We start from the raw sequence: 23,146 nt of genomic DNA, 5'->3' as shown, positions 1-23,146 counted from the left end.
TTTTTGCCAGCTTGACGCGTAACCTTCAACGAAGGCACGCCCATTACACACGCATGTCTTTCAATGCTACCCAACCGTGGGGAGGACATGCAGACTCCACACAGAAGGCACTCGAAGCCCAGCCGAGAATCGAACGGAGAACCTCTTGCTGTGAGGTAACAACGCTACGCCGTACCACCGCGGCATCTACAAATTCATGGATGGGTTTTAGGTATTACTCCTACAAACACAGAAACTCACTAACATAACAGCTGTTTAACTATCATGAATTTACTGAAGGATATGTGGTGTGAAACTATAATGTCTGGCATTAATGATTGACTGTAATTATCCAGGAATTACTGGACAGGGAAAAAAAGAGACACTGAGGACATTCTGACAACACAGGGACAGGTATGGAATATGTGTGCACGTGTATGTTTTACTGTGTGCTTCTGTGTGGGAGAGTGACTGGGGATGTCTGTCCTAACACAATTTGGCCGCCGCCACTATTAACTACTGCAGGAAAGTGCTAATCTGAACTCACAGTAGCTAATGGCAATTCAGAGACATACAAATTAGCTGATATTGAGGTCTTTTCCTGATTGTATTTAATGCATCTCTGAATGGACTAGTAGCGTACTGTGGAAACTGGACCTTTTTATCACATTCCTTAATGAGAGAGGTGGGGTTCTTTATGAATCCCCTGGAATATATATAGGAATGCAACTTTACAAGACAAGTTACATTAAATCACATTAGTCTGGTGGCAGAAAAAGACAGTTAGCCTATTTTACCCTTTCAGTGCATTTAACTTTCTGTCTCCCCTCCATCTGACTCCTCATCATCCTTTCTCGCTCCATTCCATGCTCCCATGAAGGCCAGAGAGGAGTCTTCCTCCACTAACCTTTCCAGCAGTCCATTCCATGGGTCTGTAATGCTTTCCATGAACTATAAACATGCTTTCCGTGAACTACAAACCAGAACAAAGAGGTGATGTGACATCTTATATATGACCAACATAGGTTTTACAGTTACTTGAGCTTTTGGACTTACAAAGTCGTTTATCAGGAGTTTATAAAACACTGATGTTAGGTACAGTGCTTTAATATTAGTCTATATCTACAAAAGGAGAATGGACTACATCATTTTATTCTCATTGGCTAAAAGGAAGACTTCGAACAATATTAATGTGATGAAGTACGTTCACAGACCCAGGGGGTAGTTGGTAGCAACAATATGCTGCATGTGCCCCTTATTCACCCTGTCCTTCATGTTGAGGATGACCCCTTCACATCTTCATGACATATCTTGCGCACCCATATCATACCCCCCATCTCCCATCCTTCTGCTTACATCTTTGTATTATGGCTCTTTCATTGCTCCGCCCTTCCTTTCCACCTTTAGCATATCCTGCTTCTAGCATCACACTCGTGTGTGGATATATTGGTCAATTCCTCTTTTAACCTTTTTGCTTCATGTTCATACACTTTTTGAGTACTTCATACCTGGCCTATTCACATGGCTTTTTCACTCCCAGTTTGCCTGCAGATCCCTAACTCATCTTCATCTCTCCCCAGCTCAACACAATCCATCTCAGTGAAATCCCACATTTGGTTTCTTACTCTTCCCCTTCACTTTATACCACACACTAGTATGATCACTTTTGTCTAAGAGTGCCATGATATGGAAAACATGATGCCCCCCCCCCCCCCCCCCCCATGGTTTGGACCAAATCCAGCATTCTGTCTTTTCAGGTTTGATATCACTCCAGTTGAATGCACTCTTAACAATTTAAGAACTCAGTCACCTCCCACATCCCTTCTACCCTGGAGCTTGGAATCTCCCAATCTACTCCTGGCAGGTTTAGCTCCCCCATGATTATAACTGTCTCACTTACCTCTTGCAGTCTGGTCTCCTCTTACCTTGATGTATCTGGGAATGATCACCGTACTGACTTATTAGCACTCCACTCTTTCCTCTGCCTTTACCACCAAGGTGCTCACAAGTATTCTACCTCCGTGACCTCATTTGTGATGTTTTCTCTTATGCAGATTGCTACCCCCCCAGCCCTCTTTGTTATCTCATTCATAAGCATTTATACCCTGGCATGTTATGTCCCACTTTTCTCTGATACCAGCAGTCTCCATCCTTCCTTGCTGCATCAGAGCTTGCAGCATTCACAGTTTCCTTCCCAGACACTTGCACTACATACTATAATACCATGTTGAGTCAACCTTGCTTGTTCTTTTGCTACATTTTGTGTCAGTTTTCTACCCCTGTCTCATACCAGAGTACTTTTCCAACAGAGCTTTAAACACAGCTGTTCTTTTTGGGCTACATTGGAGCCTACTACTGATCTACAGCTGTTCTCACCAGCAGGTTTCCATCCACCCCCCGCCCCCCAGTTCCAAATCTTTATCACTTGACACAACCAGTTAATATGTTCTCTGCTCCTTTCTTTGCTCAGTGTGGTGACTGCAGGTACAGGTAACTCTTCTGAGAACTCTACCTCCTACCTTTCACATTGGCATTTTACTTCTGACATTACTTGAAGTAGAATGAATCATACGTTATTTAATTTTGTAATTATAAATGATGCCATTAATAAACTACATCCTGAAAGTTGCACATCATAAGAAAAGAAGTCCTTTGATGCTGTTTCTGTGACTGAGACATCATTCGTACAGAAAATTCTGTCACTTTAAAACACAAAATGTCTCTTTTTTGTTGATATTTTCCAAATTCAAATCTGCAACAATCTTAAGAGCATAAAGAAGCTGTGGGGTCTCACCATCCAAAGGGGGTGAACACAAGGAGCTTGCTCCAAAAAAACAAGAAAACTCTGACTTTCTCTTTTGGCTGTGAGGTTCAGGTATCCATTTTTGGCTGGGCTCCCTCAGTACACTAGTGTTTGTGGAGTGTTTTTTCTTTGCTGTGAATAACCAGCCCAGAATATGCAGGAGTGATACACTGGGCATTACAGGCATTTCTTCATTATTAAAATCATGCAGTCTTCTCAGTAAAATAAAAACAATATTTAAATGGTGAGCTGTGAATGTCTTAAACCAGCTACACATGGACATTATCATTAGGACAGACAGCTCTGATCTCCATGTAAAACAGAAGTTTATATACAGTGGAAGTAACTATGCCTCATTCATGATAACTGACATTTTCAAAGTAAATGCAGCTTTCTTTGTTCTTGCATACCTTAAGTGTAAGATATCATCAACTGCTATTACAAATCCCCAATATTTCTCCAGCTAAAAACAAACCCAGCAGTTTGCTTGCTTTCTGCAAATTTATAAAAGCTTTTCTCCAGCATTTGTGGAGCCTGCTGTTATTCAGATTATATCTAATCCACAGGACAGTATTTATTCCCTTGAGGAAAATAGCCTCAGGAAACATATAACTGGGAATTAAAAAAAAAAAAAAAAAACATTAGCATGCAATGACTACTAAATCCTTCTTTGCATTACACTAGTCTACGGTCAAATGAAAATAATTTTAGGATTTAGTCCACTGTAAAAGTCAGAGAATTCAGGATTTTTTTAGCTGTTTTCAATGCTACCAGTTTTTCAGGGTTAGCAGTTTTCACTTTTTTGTTCTCAGTGCAGGCAGTGAACTCCAGTTTGTAGCCGCAACCACCAGCTGCTTTCACTCATTTCATCCAACTGTGAATTATTTTATAACATTAGGAATAAAATCGGAATTTCTTCCCAGCTCTCCAATTCAGAATGATTAGTTAGCATCCATATTTGGATCCAGTGGTTGGTCAGCCTTGTCTGTTTCTTGGGGTGGGGGGCTGTCAAGATGAGTATCACTATTCACTGGTTTTCCTACAACTGCTGATATAGTTCATAATGGTTTACAGGGACACATATATTCCTGCAAGCATGTCACAATAGACCCAGTGTGACATGGCTTGGGGCCACATTTTACCACTAATGTGCGCCAGAGGTCAGATACACATAGAACTGGCAAACTTGTAAAAAGAAATAAACCAAACACTGAAAAAGGCTGCAGGTCCAAGAGTCACAAGGAGTCGCACATAAACTAAAATTGTTGTCTGTAAGTTTTCTTACTGCAACAAAATACAATATTAAATGTTAAATATTTAATAATTAAGTTTCAAAACCAGGATTAATACTATGAAGACATTTACAAAATACAAAGGAATATTCCTCCTAGTTAAATGTGGTCTAAATTAAACATATATGCCCACCACGTTAAATTATTGTAAATGTCTATAGTATGGTGACTTCAAGTAACTATATAAAACATAGTACTAACCTGCGGGGGTGGTGGTTATGAAATGATAGGCTGTAGTTTTTAAATATTTTAAATATTTTAAATATATAATGCTGCAATGAGGAAATTAAAAAAATTAAAAATATAACGTTGCAATAAGGAAATATGAAACAAAAGAGTTTGCAGCTTATACACACAGACATAATTTTGATAAACTTGTTAAAAATAGAAGTTTATACAACTAGATAGTACTATTAGTACAACCTGTAGCTGACTAGCAGCAGGTCATAAGAATAATTGCTATGTGACTGGTATGCCCGCCACAACAATTGTGTTTCAACATAAAATTGTTTTATTAAATTAATTTTAGCTTATTGATTTTATTATGGTCGTTGCCAGTACAAGGGTGTTTGTATAGGTACAAGTGTAAATAGTACACGTTTTTATAAAACAAACCCAACAGCGAACATTGCGTTGGCATAGTTCAAATTTTCATGTTGGAAATAGACAGTGCATACAAAGGAGGCTAAGTATATTTAGATTATTAAGAACGGTACTACATAAATGCGCTTGTATTAGTATACATGTAAAGAGAGCAGTGCGCATTTGTAGTATGGTGGTTTTACAATGTATTAAACCACAAGGCTAGATTTTCAAGTTTTGTTGACAGAAAACTTTTTTACTGTTGGATGACAAGAAGAAGAGAAAATGTTTGGTTTAAGTGACATTGTTTTATGTGAATTTACTTGGCAACATGTAACATAAAACTTTGACATTTTAAAAGTACGATGTACATTAAGTGGACTTGTACCTTTAAAAAATAGTGATGTCACGATCACTATATAAAGGTGAAAAGGGACGGAGTACAGGTGATTTGAAAAAGTTTCTGAACTGTTGGAAACGAAAAGCATTTTATTTTGTTGTTTTAATTAACCAAATTTTATCGAAGTTGGTACCGCTTAAATAAACAATTTCACATTTTGGAGCAACACGGTGTGGTCGAGACTTGGTTTACTGGATTATTTATTACCTGGATTTAAGTATAAAGAAAGATACACATAGAACCCTAAACCTCTTTCCAAAAGAGAGTTGGCCATCAGCTGTTTGAGCATTCCCATCTTGGCAGTGCTCTCCAGTACTGGTTCATTCCTGAATGACCGCAGCCAAAGGCACATACCCACATACTGTTTCTGTGGTAGGGGCAGGGGGCATAAACCCATGCAGTCTGCAGAAAGAAATGCCACATCATCACAGAGCCAAACCAAATACATTGAATAAATCTGGTGCTCTGTAATGAACAGTAAACTCACCAACAGGCTCTACCCATAAGTGAACATATGACATTCCCACCACATGTGTACATTTCAGCCTTCACAGGTAGTGCTAACTTGAATGCAATCAGCACTATGGACTCTTTATACAAACAATCAGACTAAACTCAGAGCCATTTTATTGGCCACTGCATAACCAGTGTTTTGGATACACTGTAGTCTCAACATAACAAATAATATTATGCCCACCACTGCCACAACAGTTGCATCAGTTTCTTGTCATTTCCTTCATAAGCTACTACAGGCAGAAAACATGTAATATTATTACAGTCCATTTAAAAGGATGGTGTTGAATAACAACTACTACCTCATCCCACCTCACCCCATTTTACATTTTAATGAGTGGCATATCAAACACAAAGTGATTTTTTTTTACTGATTTAAAAAAATTGTATGAGTGCCACCTGTCATGGTTTTTCTGCCTAACTATACACTTAGTACCCTAAGTTGTTACATATATCTCATTTTAACTTATCTGTATTTATAATACCCATGATCCTGTCTGCTGTTCATGGTCATGTGAGTCCTGCAGCCTATTCTAGAAAGCAAGTGTATAAAGCACAAAACCAACTCTGAAAAAACAACCATTAATTGAAGTGTGCACACAATACTCATTAGCACAATACAATGTACGCACACCTTGTGGAAATGTTGTGGATCATCAGTTCAGCATGCTTTTTGCATGTGGGAGGAAACCAGAGCATTCTGCGAAGTACAAACTGCCATAAGCCAATACTTGTAAGTTTACAGTCTGACAGGCATAGGTAAATTGAAAGGTAAATTGAAGTTATTAATATAAAACTAATCTAATGTGAACAAAAAAGAAGTAAAATTCAGTTAATAAAGAAATCTGCATGGCAGACTAGCTTAGCATATTATGTCCAATTCTTTTTATGTTATAGTATACATAGTAGATGATATCCTACACGTGATGGCTAAGGACTGGGATATCTAGCAGTACTACAAGACATTACAACCAGTGTAGCCATCAAAAATATCTGTTCACATTCTATTTATACTGTTTGATTGAGGTGACACATACACTGCATGCTTGACACATACAATGTTAGGACACAAAGCAAATAACAGTTCAGTGGTTTTAAAAATTTAAGTGTGCATAGTATGAGTTTCTTAACAGATTTGCTCAATTTCTCTTATTCGCTAAGAAACCTTATAAATGCATATTATCTTAAATGTTTAAAGAACTATAATGAAATCAGTTTGCACATCTATATCCTTGTAACTTAATCACATTTTTCAGAACTATAGCTTTGTTAGATAAACACAGGAATGGTTAGTGAGAAAGTCAGTATGCAATACATGAACATAATTTTATAAAGTTTGAATTTTTACTTAGTTTTTAGTGTTGTTGAACAAGGCTCACTAAACATAGCTGCCCACCTTATGGGAGATTTATGAACTATAGTCTGGTTAAAGATTTTCACAGATTTACAGTTAGCGCTGACATGCTCCATTTTATATTCATAAGATTATAAGACATTCTTGGGCACATAAAATGCTTTAGATAACCACCTTCCTGTTACAAGCTTTATTGAAACTGACTTTTTTGATAAACACAGCCTGGAGTGCTTCCACTATGAGTAGACAAAACTGAATGCACTGAGGATCAGAATCCCCAAAATGCATTTGCCAAAAAAAAAAAAAGGCGAAAAAGCGTTTTTTTAAGTGTTTTTATTTTTTTTGCCAGGGTGGAGGGGAGTCCCCCTGCATCTCTGATGTGGGGGTTGGTCAAGCCCCTCACACACCCCGGACTTGTATATGCCATCTCCATGTTCTCAACAACTTGAAGAAGAGTGAAATTCCTCCAGAAAGGGCATCACTGCCGACAGAGATTTCCAATGGCAGGGCTTCAATTGTCAGCAGATTATACCTCAGGCAACTGGAGCTCAACAGCTCAATCTTCGTCCATCAGCAGGGTAATGGATTGGAGTTCTAGCCTTGTATCTAGTTAATCAGATTCCCTGAACAGTGGCTGCAGGCCTGAATAGCTGTTCTCTTATTTGCACTAAACATATATTTTCATTTACAAGCAAGACAACGGAAATCTTGGAACCTGTCATTATAAGTGTCCTTTCTTGAACAGCACTCCTCTTTTGTATGTCAGATCCAAGCTATGCAACCTTCTTTATTCGTCTCTAGCTGTACTTACATCTGCTGTTTCAAACATTTGAATCTAAAAGCATAGCAATAGTTAAAAGTTAAAGCTTACAAGCAGGGCCCAGCCAAAGAGGATGCTAACAAAAATCAAAGCATAGCAATACCTTGTCTTGTTAAGGATACAGTACCTAGAGGGTTGTACTAAAGGAAGTGTGTTATCTATGGGCAGTAGCACTTTTCTTTTTAAATTTCCCTGCCATCTGGCAATCAGAACATAAACTCTGGAACAGTATATTTGCCATGTGACCCAGAAACTTTTCCAGAAATATAAACATTCTATCTTTTCTTAAACAGAAAGGCACATTCACTAAGCACAATAAACTTTCAGTAATGATCTGACACTAAAGCATATGTATAGCTAACAGAGTTTAGACCATACCTGTGGGAGTGATCCGGTAGTAACTTGCATTTTCTGCTGGTAAAGGTCACTAAGGGCCCGGTTTTGCCACTCCAAATCAAACACCCGTTTCTTCAACTTAATACACTCTTCACGCAGATCCTAAAAGCACAAAATAGCAGTTAAGTGACTAGGACTGAGCAGCTCCATAACCTATCAGAGTTTATGCTGACAGATGCACAACCCATGTCACATTATTTGATTCATTGTGTTCCATCCTCCCTCTCATTGTGGTTCTTTCCCTCACCAACAATTCAGTGAAGCTCCTTAGGGCACGGGTGGATTTCAGCACCATTCTGCATCTAGCCACCAGCTAAAAGGAAGATGTATTTCAACACGTCTCCATAATGGAGACTATGACCTTGTAACTCCACAGTGTTTCAAGGCACTGGCTGTGTACAGGCTTTATGTGACCCAGGCTACCTAAATGTGGATTATAGTCCCCCATCACTCCCCTGTGCTAAAACCCTCCACTACAAGACAAAATACACATTGTTCAACCTCCCAACCTCTAACAACCTCAATGTGCAACTTTAGATCTGAATAGCAGACACAATGTCCAAGCCAGCAGTAGTGTGGGACTCCATAACTGAATCACATTTTCCTGTCTCCCCTCTGTCAGTTTGAGATTCCAGATCTGAATCATGGATTTTCCATGACAGCAGCCAGTGTCAGTGTGGGATTCAGGAATCTGTAGGTCTTCAGCTGGCTTGGTGTGGAATTTTAGGTCAGAAGTTAAAAAGTCTGGATTATCACAGCTTCAGTGCTGGGTACCAGACCCAATTTATAGGCCCTAGGTCATAGTCAGTGCAAAGTTTTACACATAAATCAAGGACCATAGGTTGCCAACCAACTACAACACAGTTTTGAGATCTGAATCACAATCTCCAGATCACCACCTAGTGTGAAATTCCAGATCTAAGTTATAGTACTTGGACCTAGTCAACTTTATTGTAGGATTCGTGATCTGAATCACAGCTTCCTAGCCAAAGCCTATGTGGGATTCTAGACATAATCCACACATCTTGGGCAAGAGGGCCCAGCCTCAGTGTCACAGGCCTAAGGATTCTAAATTAAACCACAGGCTATCAAGCCCCTAGCCAATCTCTGTGTGAGACTTCAGTGCAAAGCAGACATACTGGGATTCTTGCAATTCCAACCTTTAAGCACAGACATCAGACAGAGACCCAGTCACAGATGCTAGTCTCATGTCTCCCGATAGCCTTGGAGTGCAATTCAAGTTCAAGTTTGTTTAACTGCTTAAAACATAAGCAATAATGCAAAGCAAAAATGGAAAACCAAACTAAACAAGTAATAAATTATAACAGTATTCTAAAATGGAGTTAGTTAGTTAGACTAAATATATACCAATTAAACATTAAATAAAACAAAGGAGCATTTGACTACTTTAGGATTCCAACCTTAAACCTAACAAAGTATCCCTTGTAAGCCTGACATTAATTCTTTATAAAGATCTGCATCCTTCTTCCCTGTGATACACAGGCATTGCGCTTGGATGCAGGCTGCCTTCACCTTGTTACTCAGTCATAGGTAATTACTAGGCATGCAGTCCGGGACCCCATTGATGAGCTTAGCCCAGATTCCCAATAGACCAAAAGCACTGTCTAATTAAGTGACTTACTAAGGATATACAGTAGGCTGAGGGAATCAAACCCTGTACTTCAGGAAGTAGCTCATTAACAGCTCCTAGCCTTAATCCTCTGTACAAACTGCAAGCTCATCCATTTTACCCCTGGGTTAAGAATGTCACTTATTCTCTTTCTTTCTTTCTCTCTCTCTTCCTGTGACTATCAGGCATCATGTGTATAGTGGGGAAGCCATTCCTCCATGTCCCAAAAGTACCCACCTCCTGGGCTGAAGTAACGATCGTCCCTTCTTTTTTCTAGGTTTGTTAGAACTTGAGTTAGCAGGCGGGGCAGAGTGATAACCATCTACAGCTTCCTCTGACTTGATTATTTTTTCAATGTTTGTGGTGGATTGTGCAATGATGTCAAGAGTTGCCTAACTGTGTAGTGCACACCTGCTAACATTGCAAGGGGCAATGGAACTGTCAGTGGTACACATTGCACGACAGCCTTTCCAATTGCCCCATCCCTAATATGGAAAAAAATGCTGTTAACTGCTTAATCACCTATTCTCAGACGACTGCTTAGTGATGCAACTCTGTTCCTAAGTGCCAGTTGTTAGCAATGCATTCAGATGTCCACTACTGTGCCAGCAGACATAAAGTCTTAATCCAACATTGTGACATCAAAACCAGACTCCAAGCCCTAAGCTACCTTCAGAATGAGATCCCAAGCCTCAGTCACAATACCCAGACCCTCATCTGACCTTGATGCAAGATTTGAAATATTAAAGATAATGCTTAAGCCCTAAGCTGCTGTACAGTGAGATTTTAGGTTTGCACACCCTGCCTTTATTCATAAATAAGGAAGTGAGGTTTCTGGTGTAAAACAAACCACTGCAGTGTAAAACTCCAGTCTCAAATACAGAAATAGTACATCCTTAGCTAGCATCAGTATAGAATCCCACGGTGTAAACGTTAATGAAGAAAGGCTTTTATAGTGTAGAGTTTCAAACCTGAAACATAGACTACATGTGCAAATGAGGAGTAAAACCTACTTATTCAGTTTCACTCTGCAATTCTAGCCTCAAACTCAGACCTGAGCTCCTATTTATCTTCTATGTGAAACAACAGCTCTTAAAGGAATGCTTAAGAGTACTGAGTTAGCCTCTATGTAGAAAATGAAGCTCCCACAACAGATATTACCATCCCTTATCTGCATATAAGACTGCATGCCTTGAAATCAGATTATCAAGTCACTAGCCAGGCTCGGTCCTTGAACCCATGTCTTAAAAAAAAAAATAGGTCCTCCAGCACCTATTAGGCCCACCCTAGTACACTGACCCTTCTACAAAAATAAATAAACAAATAAAGAAATAATCTTTGTGTTTGTTAATAATCAAGATGCCTATGGAGGCTACACTCACATGTTCAATATGTTATTTGGATTTCGGTTCTTTTTTTTTATACAGGTGCTATTGTTTAGTGAATTACTGCAAGGTTAAAAAAAACAAATACCTTACCTTCTGATTCAGAAGTGCTTGGACAACATGATTGGCAACCTTGAAAAAAAGCATGAGTGTCTGTTATACAAACATCTCTCTTTCTTTGAACATAATATATGGAATCATGCAATTAGTGTATGAAAATCAAACGCACTTCCCACCATCTTTGACACAGCACTGGCAAACCTTTTGCATCATAAAATTTCCAAGTAAAAATTCTGCCAGCTAACTCAACTTCAGTGCTGCCTGTTTGACCACTCCACCAACTTCATAAACTGGATGGATCAGACAGGAAAAAAGCAGTGCTTCCAGTCCGTTACCTACTCTCTGCATTCCCCCTGCACACTGGGAACACCAGACCTTCTTGTTACAACCATCCCAGTCACACAGAATTAGGAATCCATACTCATAAAGGGGGATGAAATAGGCTATCTGCATGCAACAAGAACATACTAAAAAGAAGATAGACGTGAAAAGTCAATTACATCAGACACCTCTGCAGTAACTCTACTGTATTTTTTCCCTGATTTGGAAACCTGCACAAAGGCAGAGGACATTACTTCACAACAGACTTTAGCTGTGGGTGCCTCAAACCTCTCCTCCTAACACAGACTGTTATTGTTTTCTAAGACACAGTATGACCTTATTTATTTTATTTTACTTAATATGTTTTACTCTATCCCTATTCCGCCTTATCTTAGAACATACTGGACTTCCCCACTCTGAAGTAAAACTTTAATATCACCACTACATCTGTAACATTTACCATATGTGGTGGTAATATTACCTGCCATTACTCTATCCATCATTGGGACTGACTTATGGGGCCTTCATCACATACAACAGACTACCACATTGGACTCCTCAGCACCGATGGATTTGTGGCTGTCATAGAAACAAAAACTGAGCCTTCCAGCATCTTTTTATAACGGATTATAACAGTGACATCTTACTTGCTCATCCCTTTGGAAGTACTACAGTATTCTTCCCTGTCTTATTATCAACTTCTATAACAGCTCGCACTACAGGGGAATTATGTACTTCCTATCATCCTACAGACACACACACACACACACACACACACACACACACACACACACACACACGCAGGCAGGCAAGGCAGACACACAATGACACACCCACATCCACAAACATAAGCACGCATACACAGACACACATACAAATGTGTACGCACACACACACACACACACACACACACACACACACACACACACACACACACAAACGGACTTGCTCGTGCATGCACACACAAACACACAGGCAGGCAAGGCAGACACACTGATACACACACACACAAGCATACATACACAGACACACACACACACACACACACACACACACACACACACACACACACACACAGGCAGGCAAACAAGGCAGACACACACTGACACACACACATCCACATCCACACCCACACACACACACACACACACACACACACACACACACACACACACACACACACACACACACACACACACATGAATGGACATGCTTGTGCATGCACACACAAACACATGGACGGACACACTAACACACACACACACACACACACAGGCAGGCAAGGCATACACACACTGACACACACATCCACACACAAGCACACACACAAGCACGCATACACAGACGCACACACAAATGTACACACACACACTCACACACACACACACACACACACACACACACACACACACACACACACACACACACACACACACACACACATGCATGAATGGACATGCTTGTGCATGCATACACAAACACATGGATGGACACACACACACACACACAGGCAGGCAGACACACACACACATGTGCTTGCATGAACAGATACGCTTGTGCATGCATACACAAACATGCACATGCACAAACACGCTCACACACATATACAGACACAAACTCTTTTGTTTATGACTCTTGAATCAAATAATGTTCCACTGACAGTATCTATTTCATCTGCAGGAAAATTATATATACCACGCAGCAAACTACTGACAAACTTGTGAACTAGGCTACTTTTGCTATGGCTTATTCTATTAAGACACTTTGCAGTAATGCTGTAAAAATCAACAGAATGTTAAACAACAAAACTGTTAACTGGAGTACTAAAGTGCAGTAATCACTTGGCTTAACATTACAACCCCAAAGAAAGGTGCCGACAAGGAGCAAGAGTTGCTGGGTCTGGTAGTTCTGTGGTCGAGAGTGAAATTAATGTCTTGTAGTCTTGCCTGTAGTCTTTGTTGGGAACATTAAAGAAGTCAGTACTGCATGACAGGATGGCATCAGCTCTACTGAAGACCATACACAGTGGGAAAGCATGCATCATATGAATGTGGCAGATGGCACTAAAAAGTTACACACTGACCAAAGAACCTGACTGGGAAGGCTGTGATGTAAACCCAGAGTAGGCTGTCTGTGGAGGACTAGAAAAGTTGTGTATGGAAAACAGACTTATGCCATACAGCAGTAGGGCAGGAGGGCTATGTCAGCAAGCTGTCACAAAATGTGTAGATTATATGATGTAATCACTCAAAAATGCACAGACAATGTTTTCAAGTGACTAGAAGAGCCATGCCCGAGTCAGAATCCAGTAACAGGTATCCTACAGCCAAGGTACCCTTCACAGAGAATCACTGTGATAACAATTACAGGACCCAGTGGTGGATATCTTTATTAACCATGTAGTCCACAGAAACTATTTTTATGGCCTAATGTGAAATAACCTTTTGCTGAACTGTATCAGAAAGCTGTGAGGTGTTTGAATCCTACCAGTTCAGAGGCAGCTGCAAGATGGTTGAATCCTACCTGCTGGATGGGATGTTTTGTGTTACAGTTTCCATCTTGCATGCTAATGCTCCCAGTAATTACCCTATGGATGTATTGTACTTAGTGCTACCCACTCTTAAATCCCTTGTGGTTACTTTACAATACTAATATTTATAGAAAGTAGCAGACTCGTCCATTACAATTTTACTGATGGCTTACTAGTGCACAGATTTTGCAACCAAAGCATCATTAACATCCCAGACACAACCCAGGATCATCTCTGTCCTGTGAGAGGGGCGGAGAGCACCTGGTGCTTTACTGATACTTGGAGGGGGTAGCATAGAGCCCTGGTAATTTACTAATACTTGGGGGGGGGGGGCAGCATAGGCTGGCTAGCCATAAACAAAGTAAAGTGAACAGCATGGACAACCTTAGGGATCTGTATTAGGAAATATGCATATGATCCTCAGAGTTGGAATTACTGCATGCTGACACCCATGGTCGTAGTGTTAAGCAGATATAGTTTACAGCTGTTCACTAGCTTACAGGGATGGCCACATCACTTTCTCCAGACCAGTAGCAGATTGGTAGATAAGTCTTATGTTTAGGAGGTGGCAAAAGTTAAAGGGAGTGGCAGAGGCCTCTAGAGGAGATTCCAGATTAGTTACACTGTAAAACCCCCAAAAAATATTTGATACAAACACTACAATCCAACAGAAATTGTACAGTGCACTGTTATACTGACTGTGCTACTTCCTACATGTGGATCTGGAAAGGTGTCTGCCCCCTAAAAAAAATTCTCATGACCACCCCACCCACTTTACCTTTCTTCAGCACCACCATCGTTTCTATTTAACATTTTCTTGACATCATCATCAGCTGTTTTAAGGAAGATTCCTTTTCTGTTGCATTTTTTCCATTTTACCACCACTCTGCTGATAAGAACATGCTTCATATCCTTACGACTATATGAACTAGTGGATTTGTTTCCCGTGAGGTAGACGTTTCCTCCTGCATTTCACAGGATGGTCCAGCTGAAACACCCTTTCACCCCTCTTCTCCTTGGAATGTTTGATGACAAACGACTCTACAGGTGTTACACCTGCTGACTCTGTATCATTCTGTCCACCTTTCTCTTAGTACTCCCAAAGAAGCTGGGATCCTTCTTAAGTCACGCAGGTCACTTATACACACTCTACCTTGGAGCCATTTCCCAGTGGTTTGTACTGTGGTACTCTGGCTTTTATTTGCTTACAGATACTTTTCTAGCTATTTCCTACAGCAGCTGAGCGTGTTTCAATATTAATCTCCTGTGCTGTGCCAAATGATTTATGTGATTTGATGACTGTTGTGTCTGTTCTTCTATGATGATTTTGCAAAAAATGATAACCATCCAGCAGGCATAAATCTGATAAATATGGTACAGTCTGGTAACTAGACTTCTGTAATTACTCTCTCTGCAATTAAGAAAGTCCGTATAAATAGTTTGCATGGTGCTGAATACAATGTTAATGTTCCTTCTTTAATACAACATTCTGTAACTGCAACACATGACAGGAAAGTCCTGTGATGCTATCAGTAACCGCCTCGGGAGCTTTTCTCTTGGATATTCTCTGTAAATCATCTTTGTCCCTCTAGTCATACTCAGTTAACACAAAATGTAACAGAGATATCCTTAAATACAGCAATACCACATGCTACTTGCATTGTCCATGCCTTACAGCAGTACTTTTGCTAAACACAGTTCAGCAGTTGTAGCAGTCATTACCCACATATCTGCATTAGATTTTCTATTTTCATTCTTACTGTATTACACTGATTCTGAAATTTGTAACAAAAAGCTTTCTAAAAATTCTGCCTGCACTCCCTCAGAATTAACATTCCCCACATTCTGTCCATATTAAACCATGATTCTGATAAAAATGTAGTCTAACAAAGCATAACTCGGTTACATGTAGTGGGTCTGTGTACAAGCCCCACCACCTTCTCTTGAATGCTTAACTAGTTTTTAGCACATCATTTAACCATTCAGTTACCTTTGAAACCCTACTCCAATGGCCTTTACACAGCTGCTGAAAGAATAACATTTTAAAACTTAAGCAGAGTGTCTCACTGGTAAATTAAAATCTTAGCCTCACTGTTCTAGGGCCCAGTGTTCAATCCTGACCTTGAGTCTCTTTCTGGGGCCTGGAGTTTATATGTTCTCCCTGGGTCTGCATGACTTTTCTTTGCATACTCCATTTATTTCTCCATCGCCCCTAAACATGTTGGTTGATTGGTACTTTTCTGTATATACATATATTTATATTTAACCTTGGACATGTGGCCTTATGGCCTAAGTTATGGATGAAAAGGGTCCATGGACCAACCCACTTAAATGATAAATAATGACTCTTTAGCTGTTTTCTGCCCATTAATAACCTTTTGTATGTGTTTTTGGCTCAATACAGCTGACCATCAGCTACCCACAAGGGCCTCTCCTTATCCACTAGGTCTATCAAACCTACCTAGGCTCACGCAGACTAACTCTGACCCATGTTTTGGGCTGGTCAGTGGATCAGGACACCTTAAAGTAGCATCACACTGCTACCAAGCAGTGTTTTATTTCCTGCCATAAGGTCCTGCTCATGCTTGACCATGCAAGCAATGGGCCAACACAAAGGTCATTCCTAACTTTTGTGAGTGACATTGTCAGCAACAACCCCCCCCCCCCCCCATGACCCTAAAGCATGTAAGGTATTTCACTGGCCTCCATCACAGAAATCGCACCATCCCAGTATGCCCCAAAGTGCATACATCCCCAGTCCCACCCACTCCCAGCAGAGGTTAGTAAGTCAAGACCCTTTACTCTTCTCCCTTCCTGCCTTGCTTTGTCAGTGCCAGGTTGGCCAAATGAACCCTAATCACATGGGTCTCAGTCAAGGCTCCATCCCTGTTCACTACGGAGTCAGGCTCTCTGTCACATTAATAATTTACTAAGTTATTAAAGATTTACGATTACATTTGTAATAATATGCTCATTGAAATGTTCCTTGCCTAAATAAATACTTAGCAGGTAACAGATACAATCAGATTAGAAAGCTTAGAACAAAACTAAAATACAGGAAGGTGGTGCTTCATAATGAATAGCATCTTCTCTGGTGGCTACGATAAATAGTTGTAGTAATTTGACTACAAATCAAAGTTTTTGTTTGCAGGAGTTAACAAATTAGGACTGAAGTGATGACTAACTTGATGTATGTGATGATGTCAATGACAAACTTAAAAAAAAAAAAAAACATAAATTACGTGGTCAAGGACTGCAAAAATCCTGGAAGCATCAGACAACTCCATGGTGGGGTGAGAAAGGAATCATCTGGTATTAAAGAAAGTTGAGGTGTATCAAATTTTTTTGGCTTATGCAGCTGACCATCAGTTTGCCCCATATCCTCACCTTGTCCACCAGGTCTTCTAGACCTGCCTTTGTCTTCCCTGGCTACCCCCACCCCACTCCTAGGGCAGATAAGGAGACTGAGGATCCTTGGGCAACATCTGGGAGCATTTTTAGTTAAGATCTACATCCCTGTCCCTCAGGCACTCATGACATCCTGCGATGGGCATAGAATGGGGTGCTCTAACACTTAGCCAATAGTCCTGCTATCCTCAGACAACACCCCTCTGCACATCCCTGGGAGGTTTGCCCGAGTGTATTTCCTCACCCCAAGGATGAACAATCCCACCCTACAGTGCCAGCACCTCAGACATCTGAGCCATTAATTCAGCCTAGGTCAGCTGGGCCATAAGGCATTTATCGCTCAACACCACATTGGTGGTACAACATATAACACATTATACTGAAGTTCTTAAGGTGGCATCACTACGGACAATGGTAACCTGGAGGAGTTAATGGACAAAGTGTCCAACAGAAGCAATGAAATAGAGAAAATATTCTGTGACCATGCAAATACAATTTTCTTACTTTGATCGTACAAAAGAATAAGGCCTGCTTACTGAATGTTCAGACTTGAAATTTGTAGAAAAAGACATAAAAGGAGACTTTTTTTGAAAGTTATTTTTTTCTTTAGACTTGTGAATGTCATACTCGTGTTGTATAGGGCATCTGCAAATGACAGGCTAAGAATTTAAAAGTTGGTGTGCCCAGGTCTTTTCAAGGTTTACTTCCATCGGGGATACATGTTTTGTTGATTTGTAAAAAGTGTTGGAACATGTATATGATTTTGACAACTGAAGAAAATAATGGGGGTTTCATGCAGAAGTTTGGGGTACAGATTGTTAATGCAGGGGTGCCACATATTGGTGGTATTGGAGCAGATGAATACAAGACAGACAAGCTGCAGAGATGGTCAGATATCCGTTTTTAACTTTAATTAAGGTATCCAACATAGGCAGGGATAAAACAGTTGTGACAGGGCCTATGGGGACAATGGGATGTTTCTAAAACTTTATTGTGGGACTAAAAAACTGAATCTGTATGGGGTTGTTTTGTGTTATAAAGTTACAAAACTTTATTGAGTGTTAACAAATTGTTTTTTATTTTAAGTTTAGTGCATGATGATAATGTGTTACTATATTGCAGGACAGCAGGCATCACAAGAATATTTAGATTTTTTTTCCTTTCAAGGTACTTCAATGATTCAACAGGATATTCATGGACTAAAACTTAGTATCTTTTGCTTTATTTCATTGTCATTAAGGTATCTTCACCTTTCAGCTATATATTACATTATAACCACATATTTATTAATTCAGTAATGACTATGTACTGCAAGGATACATGATTGCTTTATTGTTTTTCTTTCCAACTGTGTGTGTTTTTTTGTGTACGATGGGGGATGTCAAGAATACATAGCAGACAAGATTAAGCTGCCCAAAGAGAGGGATGAGGGTAAATTTGGATCATGTATCAGGTGGCTGTGTTGGGAATGCCCACACTGCAGATTTTGTACACTGTGTATTAGGGTGTGGGGTGCCTCACTGGCTATAGTCAGGGTACATAGGCTGACACTGGCTATAGTCCGGGTACCTAAGCTGATATGTGGTGGAAGCTACATATGTAATGTACATGGTGCGCAGTGCTGAATGACTATTTGATAACATGAGTTCTCTCTGCAGCTACAGGAAGTACAGGGTCTCTGTGTATAGTGTGCAAAGAAATGCACATGGATGTACTACCGGGGAGCTTAAGAATCTTAAGTATGCAGAGCTTCCCACAGCTGGCATGAAACACCTCAGCGAACATAAGTAAGCAGCAGTAAGCTAACTGGAGAATTAAGCTCTCTGAGGCACTAGTACTAACCACTGTGCTGTCAATTACCTGGTTAACAAAAAGACAAAAAAAACTTGAATAACTTTAGTACCAGTAACAGCCTTGCAAGCAGGCAGCATACAGCCAATATCACTACTAGGAACAAAAGTAATATGTTAAATGACAGTGAATGGCACACTATATGTTGAATATTTGTATAACGTTTATGCATAACAAATGTCGACCACTGAGGTTAACCTTCTAGTTTTGTCCTACTCAGTCTGCAGCAGTCAAATCTAGAAACTAGGAAAAATAATGTAATTGAAGTATGGCAGAATGCCAACTTGCCTCATCTAAGCAGCGTTCGTATGCTTCCCGCTGGTTTTCATTGGCCAGAGCCAAAGCGGAGTTTTCTGCCTAGAATTCACGGAGATGAAAGGAAAAGCATTAACTACACTTTGGTCTCCATTTCTGTATTTCATTTCCAGTGTTACATGCTCAGCATGTGTTACAAGGCGATGACCCTGCTACATCAGGATCAGATGTTTTAACATTTGTAGGGCTGAATAAAATATTATTTTCCAAAGTAAAGCAAGTGCCAAGAAAAATGAGTCTTTCATGTGCCACATTTCCACTCCTAATAAAACAATTACAAGCATCAGAATTTAAAATCTTATATTTTTCATTGTTTCTATTTCTAATGGAGCCTGAAATGTCAGAATCAGTATGCAAGGATAGCCAAGATAAGTTAAATCAGGAATAGTCTATACTTTTACAAAAAAAAAAAAAAAACAGTCTAGCTGTTTACCACACTGAGCTAAGACTATAAGCCGGTAACAAGTTTTATCCTTAAAAATAATGAAACAGAAAAGAGTAAACTGACAAAGTCCGGAAACAAAAACAATGAAATACCATTTTAAATTCCAGTAGGGTAATAGAGCAAAATAGGAGCGAATATTTACATACTTACAGTATGGCATTTTTTTTTTTCAATTTGACATTCAACAAACTCACAGGCAAGAAATGGCAATTATGGGTAAAACTAAAATGAGAAACAAATTAAGTAATGTTACAACTTTTTTGCATTTCTACACAGGGGTCGATCCCCTATGCATTCTTACATAGCCACTTCATAAATAGTCTAACTTCAAGGTCATAAAAACCTCAGGTAAAATGGCAGAAAGACACAAATAGTTTATAACAAGTCTTTTTTTCATCACTTTGGCTTTAAGATGATTTTTTAGGCTTTTCTGCTTCAGTTTTGTACATGGAATAAAATCTTGAGTTTTATTCCATCAGTTTTTAATAGCAGATTGTATAATTCTGAGCAAGTCACATAAGCAGTGCACCCTGTCTCCTCGTGGTTTTACCTTGAATGAAGTTAAATAAAATAAACACATAATAAATAACAACAAATTCATAGGCACAACAATTAACCTAGCGCAGGAAACAGTTTTGGAGTAACAGTTTGGCATTATGATGTTCTAGTACTTCTGTCTCTGAAGATGTACATGAAATGGCAGAGGATGTTATAAAGTCAGTTATGTGAATCTGATTTTTTCAAACAGCATTGTTCACTGCAGTGGGAGCTTTCCACACTGACCTCTGTAGTTTGCTATTGCTACACCACACAAAATCTTCAAGTTTTTGTGAGCTTAGAGATGACTATATTAGTAAGCAGGATGTGTGTGTATGCGGAAGTTTGTGAGTACCTAAGAGCTTGTTATTTTTCTGTTTTCTCCATTTCTATCTCCCTTAATGGAAACAGTACATTCAGAAAGGTTCATTCAGTGAAATGTGGTTTGAATTAATTATATTCAACATGTAGACTCAACTGCAGGAGATACCTCCACAGAGATTAGAACTATTTAGTTCTCGTATCAGAATCTCAGCTCCACATCTGGCAGTCTGGGTAACATTCGGTGTGTATCAGCTCATGTGCAGTGGGAGGGAAGGGCCTTCTCACACAAATGATGGTCTCTGTGGTGTCTAACTCTTGTCTCCAAAGGAGAACAAAGGGCATGCTGGCATCTCACTTTAGTCAGAGAATTACCGGGCCATATTGTTTTTGCCCTGACTGAAGAATGAATGAGATGGTTCCCACCATGAAGGAGGAACAAATGGATCAGTATGGTGCTGGAGGAACACCAGAAGTTTGGGATAGTGAGAGTTAAAAAAAAAATTCCACTAAACTAGGCAGTTCTTTGCCAAATAAGAATAAAGCTCTTTTGGGAAACGTTGCTATGTCTCAGCAAAAATGTCTCTAGTTTGCTTCTCGGCTGGGGTGCCTTCAGTGCTGCGTTCACCTTGGGTTTCTCCAAGTGCTCTGGTTTCCTCCTACATTCTAAAGAAATTTGGCAGCCAGACTGACAACCTCTAAACTGTCCACAGGTGTACATACATATGCATGTGATACAGAAAAAAAGGCCTAGAACCCTACTTCCTTTTCCTCTGCCAAGTAAACTCCTTGGATAGTGCTGGTGGTTCATGGGGTTCGTATAGCAGTTGGCTGCGACTCATCAGGTGAATGGATGGACCATAAGGCTCAGATGACCTGGATTCAGTTAGTGTTGTGTGGTAGTGGAGCTGGAAAAGGAGTAATAGACGTGAGTAGCCAATGCTGGCTTGCCCATTCCAAGGAAGGGGGCTGGATATATCCAACAGCAGAAGTAATACCTGTGAGTCAGACCACAGGCATTTACAAGGCAACTGAAAGGCATGAAGTGCAGGTACAAGCTCTGTCTAAACAGGCATAGTGAGTGTGTGGAAGAGTACACTAGTGAAGAAGCCTAGAGTAGCAAGTGTTGCACCATGCCCACCAGATAGTAGATGTTGCACCATGCCCACCATACAGCAGGTGTTGCACCATGCCCTCCAGACAACAGGCATTGCACCATGCCCACCAGACAGCAGATGTTGCACCATGCCCACCAGACAACAGGCATTGCACCATGCCCACCAGACAGCAGATGTTGCACCATGCCCTCCAGACAACAGGCATTGCACCATGCCCACCAGACAGCAGATGTTGCACCATGCCCTCCAGACAACAGGCATTGCACCATGCCCACCAGACAGCAGATGTTGCACCATGCCCTCCAGACAACAGGCATTGCACCATGCCCACCAGACAGCAGATGTTGCACCATGCCCTCCAGACAACAGGCATTGCACCATGCCCACCAGACAGCAGATGTTGCACCATGCCCACCAGACAGCAGATGTTGCACCATGCCCTCCAGACAACAGGCATTGCACCATGCCCACCAGACAGCAGATGTTGCACCATGCCCACCAGATAGTAGATGTTGCACCATGCCCTCCAGACAACAGATGTTGCACCATGCCCACCAGATAGTAGATGTTGCACCATGCCCTCCATACAGCAGATGTTGCACCATGCCCTCCATACAGCAGGTGTTGCACCATGCCCTCCATACAGCAGGTGTTGCACCATGCCCTCCATACAGCAGGTGTTGCACCATGCCCTCCATACAGCAGGTGTTGCACCATGCCCACCAGACAGCAGATGTTGCACCATGCCCTCCATACAGCAGGTGTTGCACCACACCCTCCAGACAACTGGGAGTTAGGAGCAGAAGGAAAATCTCCTGACTCCATCATGATGATGTTTCATGATCCTCAGCTCTCACTTCCCATGCTTGATGTACACAGATTCCAGGAAACAGAAGGAATGAATATATCAATGGCAGATGGATGTCAGTGAGACTGGTGGGCCAAATACAGCACATAAAAAATCATCATGAATTAAACATAATTCTCTATAAATTCCCATTATCCTCTGCTTGACTAAGCAGTATCTTTTTTATTTTTCTTGGACTATATGGTAGTTTTGAAGGAAGGCAGCATAGCTACAGTAAT

At 40.4% G+C, this 23,146-nt stretch overlaps 1 protein-coding gene across 4 annotated transcripts in view; it reads right to left on the bottom strand.

The window, feature by feature from the left end:
- NCKAP5L (NCK associated protein 5 like) overlaps positions 1 to 23,146 on the bottom strand; it is a 610,993-nt gene that overhangs the window by 232,753 nt on the left and 355,094 nt on the right. For all 4 annotated transcript variants that reach the window (XM_044083803.1, XM_044083806.1, XM_044083804.1 and 1 more), the window contains 3 exons: positions 19,613 to 19,681; positions 11,248 to 11,286; positions 8,122 to 8,241 (listed from right to left, as the gene is read on the bottom strand). In XM_044083803.1, coding sequence (XP_043939738.1) covers positions 8,122 to 8,241; positions 11,248 to 11,286; positions 19,613 to 19,681 — 228 coding nt within the window. The remainder of the gene's footprint in view (positions 1 to 8,121; positions 8,242 to 11,247; positions 11,287 to 19,612; positions 19,682 to 23,146) is intronic.

This window comes from Protopterus annectens, chromosome 9.part0, assembly GCF_019279795.1.
Source record: "Protopterus annectens isolate FY-2018-M chromosome 9.part0, PAN1.0, whole genome shotgun sequence".
Taxonomy (NCBI): Eukaryota; Metazoa; Chordata; order Ceratodontiformes; family Protopteridae; genus Protopterus; species Protopterus annectens.
Note: the sequence above shows the minus strand (reverse complement) of the source record. Positions and strands in the feature narration are given on the sequence as shown.